The sequence below is a fragment of the Mustelus asterias genome, chromosome 21, assembly GCF_964213995.1.
Source record: "Mustelus asterias chromosome 21, sMusAst1.hap1.1, whole genome shotgun sequence".
NCBI lineage: Eukaryota > Metazoa > Chordata > Chondrichthyes > Carcharhiniformes > Triakidae > Mustelus > Mustelus asterias.
The window spans coordinates 61,777,205-61,787,100 of record NC_135821.1 but is presented as its reverse complement, the minus strand read 5'-3'; the positions used below and the strand labels follow the sequence as shown (position 1 = coordinate 61,787,100).

The window sequence follows — 9,896 nt, the reverse complement described above, 5'->3', positions numbered from 1 at the left end:
GTAGGAAACGGGAGAGTGCAGAATGTAGTGTTACAATCATAGCTAGGGTGTAGAGATGACTGTTGCCATCAGACTTTGGAATGGACCTGTCATATACAGTGGAAACCCCGATTTTACATGCCCCGATTTAGCGCGAAATCGGATATGACGCAATCGCGCGACGGATCTTTTTTTTTTGTTGCTATTTCCGGTTTAGTGAATTAGCGCGACCCCGATTTCGCGCGACCCTGATAACATTCGCGATAACATTTTATGGACCCCAACCATCGCGTTAAAACGGGGCTCCACTGTATTAATCTGTATTAATCTTTCTCTGAACCCTAGCTATGGCTGTAGCACTACATTCTGCACCCTCTCCTTTCCTTCTCCCCTATGTACTCTATGAACGGCATGTTTTTGTAGGTATAGCGCAAGAAACAATACTTTTCACTGTATTCCAATGCATACGACAATAATAAATCAAATATAAAAAAAGAAACAATTAACTTTAATTTGCAAAAAATGAAAAAAAAAATGGGGAAGAAGGCAGTTTCCCGTACGATGCTGTTAGAGGGCGGTGTGAGGCTCCTGTTCCCTATTGGGCGCGGTGCACTATGGGGTTTGTAGTCCCCGGTCTGCAGAGATCGGCAGCAGGCGGTGGATGGGGGAACTACAACTCCCGGCGTGCCCCGCGGGGGGGCGGGGGCGCGGGCGGCGGTGGCGGTCAGGCTCAGCCCCAGAGCGAAGAAGCGCCAGGGCAGTGACAGAGTGCTTTGTGCCGTGGCGCAGAGGCACAGGTAGGTTGCAGTGCAGGTAAGTGTAGGCTAGGAAAGGAGGCATCAGCACCAACCAGGCAGGAGTGGAGCGGTTTCCTGAGCAACAGCTTCTAAAAAGGTTTTCTGGGGCTGAAGTTTTCTGGGGTTGGAGGAAACTTTCAGTTTCCCCTTTTAAGGGGAACTTTCCCAAACTGAACCTCACTTAAGTGCGTTGCACATATTTGACAACAGTGTTCTTTTGCACTCTTTACGGTTCTAAAGACATAGTGGCTCCAGCAAGACTATATTTGATCACAGACTCTTGGGTTGTTTGCAAGTAAACAAGAACTGAAGAAAGGACGGAGGAGGGAAGCTTGAGAAGGGAGAGTTAAGGAAGGGAGCATGCATTGCCCAGGCTCAGGAGAGTGGTGGAAAAGCTTTGCTGTAAGAGTATACAAGTTCAAACATGTTTGTTGTTAATTATGAAAAGGATTATGCAGTGGGTCTGTGTACCCAAACCCCAAAATACATGTTTCACTGACTTGTGTTCCACATTGATGTTGCTCTTTGCAGCCACTACACTCCAGACATAGCTATACTGAACAGAGAAGTTACAGCATAGCGACAGACCAGCCTGACCTTTGTCGCTTTATCCTCCACTCAATAAATAGTTCTAAGTACTGGGCATTTATTTATTGCCATCAATTGCTTTGAAGCATAGTTGTTATTTGGTTTGAAGGCATCTCTTTGTGTTGCAAGAATATTACATGTTGACTTCTTGTGATCGTGGTTCTTTTTTTAAAAAGGAGTGAAAGTGAGAAGCTGATTCATACTCACACTTGCATTGCATTACTAATCTGGACTTTAAAAAAGGAATATATTTGTTTTGTATGCGAAAGTGGATACCACATGTTTCATCGGGTATTGTGGTTAAAGCATCGAATGCAGTCAACTGAGTGAATCATACTTGTTGAAAATTATCTCTCTGCCAATTTACTGGTACATCATCAACCCAGTTGATGGGATTTTATTCAATTTTTTTATTGTCATATAGAGAGTCAAAGAAACTGTCAAGTTTAGTGATGTCCAGTGCTAGGTTTTGCCCTGGAAATTTCTGGGTGCCTGATGGGCGATGGGTCTGAAGGTCTGCTTTCCATTGTTGCTCAAACTCTTGCTTACTAGTGCCCGTTGGGCACCGCAGGGGTTGGGGTGCGTTATTGACCCCGATAATCACATTTTAATTTGATGTCTTTAAGTTTCTTTTGTACTTTGATTTTTGCTCGGGCTGTTCCCCCTCCTTTTGGGGAGCTGCCCTTTTTACTTTGTCCTGACTTAATTTGAGTTTGTTTATTTGGTTTGACCTAAAAAGAGGCCAATGCCTGTTATACTCAGCGATCATTTAAACCCACGCCCCAGGTTTGATCCCTGGTTGGTGTTTAGCTATCTGATCCTCGATGCCAAAGTTGCTGTATTTTGTTTCAGAATCGCTTGGTTAGGAAGGGTAAAGTTGGTCACAGTTCTCATTCCTGCCCACTAACCAATAATCCCTACTGGAAGGGGTATATGAGTATGGGTGTTGTGAGGGAGATTGGGTTTAGTTTTGATTCCTTCCACAGTTGAATATTCCATTCGTTTTTGCTATGTTGATGCGCAGGTTAAACGTGATACTGGTGGATAAGCAGTAAACGGTGGAGAGTCTACCAAAGGATGAGGTCTCCGGGAAGAGTAGCATAAATTAAGGAGCCCATCTTAAGTTGCATTCAAATATTTGGAGGAATTAGAGAGGAAAATTTAGACCTGATTAATAAACAGCATATCTGGGAGGGAAGTGATGGAGAGAGGAGATTAAATAGAAAACAGATGTTTCTACTGCTACATTTCAGAAGTGCAGGGGATCTTTTGGAAGCTGCACTCTCAATCCTTCCAGTAACTGGGTTCAACCTTTTGTGGGTGTACAGGGCAAAATTACATGTTACGACAGTCACACACAATGGGATCAAGCTTAGCTTTTGAATCAGGAATGCAGTTTCTTTGCTGTAGTTGTTTAGAACACTTGGCAACAAGACAAGAGAGTAAGCATATTTTTGTTCCATCCGTTGTAGATAGTGGATCTGACATTACAATCCAACAGATCATGGGGGGGGTGCAATCACTGGAACTGCCTCCTGCGAAGGGACCCCATAAAGTGGGCTGCGCAGACGTCATGGCTGATCACACAAGGCAGGTAAGGTATTTCATTAGGAGATTATATTTAATAAACCTTTGTGTTTTTGCTGTCTAGTAATTTTTTAAAATTGTTTTGTGGGATGTGGCTATCACTGGGAAGGCCAGCTTTTAATGCCCATTCCGAACTGTTCTTGTGAAGCTGATGGCAAGCTACCTCCTTGTATCTTCTTTGTACTGACACACCTACAGTGCTGTTAGGAAAGGGGTTCCATGATTTTAATCCAGCAACTGCAAAGGAATCCGATATAGTTCCAAATCAGGGTAGTGCGTGGCTTAGAGGGGAATTTGTAGGTGTTCCCATGTGTCTGCTGCCTTTGTCCTGCTAGGTGGTCGAGGTTGCAGCTTTGGAAGGCGTGCCACTTGGTGATTGTTACAGTGCATTTTGTACATGGGAGTGAATGTTTAAGACGATGGATGGGGTGCAATCAGGCAAGCTGAATGAATTATCAAACAAAGAGCTGGTGCTTTTATTGCACTTGAGGTTTCTGTAATGAAACACTGGAAGTTCCATCTATGCACAAGTGCAAAGATTCATGGGATTCATTGTTTATTCGTTCTTGGGATGTGTGTGTCTTTGTCAAGGCTGACATTTTCCCATTACTGGTTGCCCTCGAGAAGGTGGTGGCACTGCATTAACTGCTGCAACCTGTGTGATGAAAGCATTCCTACAGTGCTGTGAGGGGTCCAGGATGTTGACCCAGTGGCGTTGATGGAACGGCCAATATGTTTCTAAGTGGAGATGTTATGCGACTTGAGAGAAACTTGGTTGTGGTGTTTTTGTGCACGTGATGCCCTTAACTTTCTATGATGTGGAGATGCCGGCGTTGGACTGAGGTGGGCACAGAAAGAAGTCTCACAACACCAGGTTAAAGTCCGACAGGGGAGTCTCACCTGATAAAGGAGCAGCGCTCCGAAAGCTTGTGATACCAAATAAACCTGTTGGGAGTTTAACCTGGTGTTGTGAGACTTCTTACTTGTCTTTCTAGGCAGTATAGGTTTAGGAATTGCTGTCGAAGAAATGTTAGGGAGTTGCTGCAGGACACCTTGTAGATAGATGGTGGAAGGAGTGAATATTTAAATTGGTGGATGAGATGCCAGTTAAGCGGGCTGCTTTGTTCTGGATGGTGTTGAGCTTCTTGAGTGTTGTCGCAGCTGCACCCATCCAGGCAAGTGGACATTGTCCATCACAATGCTGATTGTGTACCTGGTAGGTAGTGGAGTGACTTTGGGGAGTCACTTGTCACCCTTTGACCAACTTCAGTTTCCATGGTATTTATGTGGCTGGTCCAGTTGAGTTCCTGGCCAGTCGTGACCCTATGGTTGTTGGACTTGCAGTGTACTCTGCGAAATTGCTTGTTGTTTCTGTATTGGAGGACCAGATACCCAGTGGAGGCTCGTGCTGTGGCCTGTCTATCAGGGAAGTTGTGAGATTGGTTCCTGATGGGGCTGCATCCTCTTTGTTCCTCTGAGTGAAAGTCCACAATTGATCAACAGGCACTGTGTCCATGAGATATCTGGTTCAGTTTCTTACCCCTCTCTCCCTGCTCAGTGAGGCTAATTTCAGCATTATTATCACTGTCTGGCTAACTTGACACCACATGGATGGTATGTAGGGTTCAGAACATCAAAGCTAATGCACTTGCTTGTTTGCCTTCTTTCTGAGGAGTGAAAAGGGATGCAATTTTGTGTTTTTGGTGCAGCCACTAACCCAATTCTACTTCCTGCTTTATAAACATTAAAAATAAAAAAAATGCAACCTTTTCAAAACTGTTGATGTCCCAGGAGGATAAGGGTGGCGGGCGGATGGAGATTACAGAAGTGATGTAGTCAAATCGGGGCCTTGATGGAGTAAGCTAGATGCTTATTTTAATCTCGACACTCAGAACATCGGAACAGATGCATTCTGCCCCATCAAACCTATTCGGTTCCTCAAGTCTGTTCCACCGTTCAATGTGATCACGACTGACCTGTTGTCCAACTATCCTAACCTTTTTAAGACTGTGAATGTGAAGGCACAGAATGTTGTTTGCTGCTTATGAATTTTATTGGTCTACAATTTGATTAATATGATAATCTTCTTGCCTGTGTGGGTTTCCTCCGGATGCTCTGGTTTTCTCCCACACTCCAAAGATGTGCGGGTTAGGTTGATTAGTCATGCTCAGTTGCCCCTTAGTGTCAGAGGGACTAACAAGGTAAATGTGTGGGGTTACAGGGATAGGGACTGGGTGGGATTGTTGTCGGTGCAGACTCGATGGGCACTGTAGGGACTCTATGATTTCATAATGGAAAGGAAGATAAGTACATGGCATCTGATTATTTAAAACACTTTGTGTAAATTAAAGGAAATGTGCTAATTCTTAATGTTTGCATCAACTCCTGTTTAATTTGATGTCTTGATCTTTGAGATTTTGGGGTCCAGTCACTTCCATTTCAACGTTTAAAGTCTGTGCCTCTAGTTGTAAAACCTGAATGGCAAAGGCTTTGGTTGCTTTGCAGTTAAAGTCAGTACGGTCTGCTCTGTGACTTTGCTGTTGCAAACAGAATATGGGGTGTGGGCTAAGCTTCTTTTCCCTCCTAGGTAACATTCCTACAGCTAAAGGTAGAAAAAAAAGCCTTGTATTTATCTAACACCTTTTATGATGTCAGAGTGCCCCAAAGCTCTTTTAGAAGTGAGGTCACTGTGCAACTGTAAAGAAATGTGTAACCAATTTACATGTAACGATTGCAATGTCCCAGCCAAAGGAAGAGACCCACCTCAGTGCAGCAGTCCCTCAACACTGCATTAGAAGTGCCAGCTGGATTATATGCTCATGTGGAACTTGAAACCATGACCTTCTGGCTCAGCCCTGGCACTGTGGCACCACGCTCGTTACACAGACCAGTCAAATCACAGCAACAATTGTGCTGTGATGTGGTTGCAATTGGCCATTCCATATTGGCACGGACATGGTTTGAACAAACTGACCAGATTCCCTGGAGAGTAGCCTGACCCAAGGGTTTTAATCACAGATTTTTGTTATTGTGGAGTTTCTTTTTCATATTTATTGCAACATCAGGTAAAGGGCCAAGCTCCAAATCGCAAGACACAAACCAAATGGAAGCAACAGGAAAGACAAAATAATTCATAAATTGCTGGTTAGTCGATTCTAAACATAAGGGGGGATGTAGCCTACTGGAATTATTGTTAGACTATTAATGCAAAAACTCAGCTAATGTTCTGGGGACCCAAATAAAAATATCTGGAAGTAAAAATCTGATGAAAGCATTGTCAATTGTTGGAAAACCCCATCTTGTTCCTTAATGTCCTTTTGGGAAGGAAATCTGCCATCCTTATCTGCTCTGGCCTACGTGCGACTCCAGAGCCACAGCAATGTGGTTGACTCTCAAAGAACAAAGAACAAAGAAAATTACAGCACAGGAACAGGCCCTTCGGCCCTCCAAGCCTGCACCGACCATGTTGCCTGACTTAACTAAAACCCCCTACCCTTCCGGGGACCATATCCCTCTATTCCCATCCTATTCATGTATTTGTCAAGACGCCCCTTAAAAGTCACTACCGTATCTGCTTCCACTACCTCCCCCGGCAACGAGTTCCAGGCACCCACCACCCTCTGTGTAAAAAATCTGCGAATATTCCTTTGAGATGACAGATGTAAATTTTTATGTTTTTGTGTAGTTAAAGAAAATGGTGTGAAAGAGTCCAGAGTTAAACAAACAGTGGGAAGGTTACTAGAGAAGGGAAGGTATATTAAATTTTATTGGCCCGAAAGTAGAGGCAAAATGGAAAACATGAAAGATTTTTATATTTGGAGAAGTTGAATTCAAAAAGGTGTTTAAGGACAACGGAATCAGACATGAAAGTGAAAAAGATATTTAAGGAAAAGGATGTTGAACGGAGTGGAATTGTGTGTAGGAAGCTGAGAAACTGTGAAAGTTCTGAATTAGAACGGCCCTCGGGCAATTAGGGCAAGAAATGCTGGCCAGCCAGCATTCCCGTGTCCCACGAATGAATAGTTTTGTTTTTAAATTAAGAAACCCGAAAGACTGGTTTACTTAGAGGGAACCAATGAAAAAATCTGCAGTAAACATTTAAAATGTTGATGTTTTCTCACCCCTGAAAATTAAATATTGCCACAGAATGTGGCAAGTCCCAGCCCGTCAAAGTGATTCCCTGCTTACAGTGAACTGGCAAGTGTTAGAAATGTATTTGGTGTGAGCCGCTTGGCTCTGGGAAGAGTGTTTGGTGGGGGGTATATTTTTTCTGGAACAGCTAAACTAAGTTGTGCATCATTCATCCCTGGAAGCAGGATAGTGGGGCTGAGAAATCAGATTGCAGTCTTGTTGCTCTGAGGTTTTTGAACAGCTTCTTTTGTGCTGGCTGCGTTTTATGTAAATGAAACTGCTGAGTTTCACGACTAAGCCCACGTTCCGCTGCCAACATACAAGCTGAATAAACCCCAGTTTCCTGCGGCTTCCTGGTTGCCAGATCTCGGCTGGGTGTCAGTTGTGTTCTCGTAGGGAGAAATGCAAGGCAGTATGTTTTAGGGGAAATAAGGAACGGAAATATAACTACATGGGAAAATTTAAGAAATAGAAAAGCAGGGAGACATCTAAGGTCCAATATACACGAAATGTCAATAAAGCTGTTGTTTTTTTTTTAAAGTTGAAGATATAAGGGTTTTTTTTAAAGTTGAAGATGTCAGGGTTGTATCGTATAACATCAAAGATCAGAAAATACTTTCTGATGAGCTGAATGAATAATTGGAAAGAGAAATGGGAGCAATTGTTTCAGAGCGTGGAACAAACTCGATGTTACAGGGCAGAAGTTGAAGCACGTGAGCAAGCCAGAAACTTGGGGCTGGAGAGGAACCTTGATGAGGGAAATGAAACATGCTGTTTGTTGAAAATGTCCATTTGGCAGGAACTGGTGTGGTTTTCTGGGCTGTGTCAGGAGATTCAGGCTACATTATTGTAACACCTGTGGGTAGAACTGACTCACCAAAACTTGATATCTTGCTCGACCAAATCCACCACAACTTTTACCCAGCTGTCCCACATGATACTCCACTCAAGACTCAAGCTGGTCTCCTTCCTGTATTGAACGCATGCTGTATCTGCCCTGGGAGTGTGAAAGGCAGTGTAGAGAGATTTGCTCCATATCTAACCTGTGCTCTACCTACCAGGGATTGTTTGGGATAGTGTAAAGCTTGTTTGGCACAGGGTTATATGTTACATAGAAACATAGGAGATTGGAGCAGGAGGAGGCCATTAGGCCCTTCTAGCCTGCTGCGCCATTCATTACGATCATGGCTGATCATCCAATTTAATAGCCTAATCCTGCTTTTCCCCCATAACCTTTGATCCCATTCACCCCAAGTGCTATATCCAGCCATCTCTTGAATACATTCAATGTTTTGGCATCAACAGTTTCCTATGGTAATGAATTCCACAGGCTCACCACTCTTTGGGTGAAGAAATGTCTCCTCACCTCCGTCCTAAATGGTCTACCCTGAATCCTAAGACTGTGACCCCTGGTTCTGGACTCCCCCACCATCGGGAACATCTTCCCTGCATCTACCCTGTCTAGTCCTGATAGAATTTTATAAGTCTGTATGAGATCCCCTCTCATTTGTCTGAACTCCAGCAAAAACAATCTTAACCTAGTCAATCTAGTAGTGTTGTACCTTCTCTGAGACTATTTAATCACAGTAAGAAGTCTCACAATACCAGGTTAAAGTCCAACAGGTTTATTTGGTAGCACAAGCCACAAGCTTTCAGAGCGCTGCTCCTTCATCAGGTGAGTGGGAGTTCTGTTCACAAATGGGGCATATAAAGATACAAACTCAATTTACAAAATAATGGTTGGAATGCGAGTCTTTACAGGTAATCAAGTCTTAAAGGTACAGACAATGTGAGTGGAGGGAGGGTTAAGCACGGGTTAAAGAGGTGTGTATTGTCTCCAGCCAGGACAGTTAGTGAGATTTTGCAAGCCCAGGCAAGTCGTGGGGGTGACAGATAGTGTGACATGAACCCAAGATCCTGGTTGAGGCCGTCCTCATGTGTGCGGAACTTGGCTATCAGTTTCTGCTCAGTGATTCTGTGTTGTCGTGTGTCGTGAAGGCTGCCTTGGAGAACGCTTACCCGAAGATCGGAGGCTGAATGCCCATGACTGCTGAAGTGTTCCCCAACAGGAAGAGAACACTCTTGCTTGGTGATTGTCGAGCAGTGTCGACACACGACAACGCAGAATCGCTGAGCAGAAATTGATAGCCAAGTTCCGCACACATGAGGACAGCCTCAACCGGGATCTTGGGTTCATGTCACGCTATCTGTAACCCCCACAACTTGCCTGGCCTTGCAAAATCTCACTAACTGTTTTGGCTGGAGACAATACACATCTCTTTAACCTGTGCTTAACCCTCTCTCCACTCGCATTGTCTGCACCTGTAAAGACTTGATTACTTGTAAAGACTCGCATTCCAATCATTGTTTTGTAAATTGTGTTTGTGTTTTTATTTTCCCTGCTCGTGAACAGAACTACCACTCACCTGATGAAGGAGCAGCGCTCTGAAAGCTTGTGGCTTGTGCTACCAAATAAACCTGTTGGACTTTAACCTGGTGTTGTGAGACTTCTTACTGTGCATACCTCAGTCCAACGCCGGCACGTCCACATCACTATTTAATCAGACAGTCTAGAAGGAACTTCACTTGTAATAAAAACAGAAAGTGCTGGAAATACTCAGCATGTTTGGAAGCATCTGGGAATGAAAATTGAATGTTTTTGATTTGATTTATGATTGTCACGTGTATTAACATACAGTGAAAAGTATTGTTTCTTGTGCGCTATACAGACAAAACATACCATTCATAGAGAAGGAAACAAGAGAGTGCAGAATGTAGTGTTACAGTCATAGCTAGGGTGTAGAGAAAGGTCAA

The 9,896-nt window shown here is 43.7% G+C and overlaps 1 protein-coding gene across 4 annotated transcripts in view; it reads left to right on the top strand.

The window, feature by feature from the left end:
• Positions 1-678: 678 nt before the first annotated feature.
• LOC144509323 (platelet-activating factor acetylhydrolase 2, cytoplasmic-like) overlaps positions 679-9,896 on the top strand; it is a 32,407-nt gene continuing 23,189 nt past the window's right edge. The window contains exons 1-2 of one of the 4 annotated variants that reach the window (XM_078237990.1): positions 679-792; positions 2,837-2,958. In XM_078237990.1, coding sequence (XP_078094116.1) covers positions 2,869-2,958 — 90 coding nt within the window. In that variant the 5' untranslated portion in view covers positions 679-792; positions 2,837-2,868. Of the gene's footprint in view, positions 874-1,550; positions 2,959-9,896 lie in introns of those variants that run through there. The other 3 variants (XM_078237989.1, XM_078237991.1, XM_078237987.1) reach the window with 3 other exon arrangements.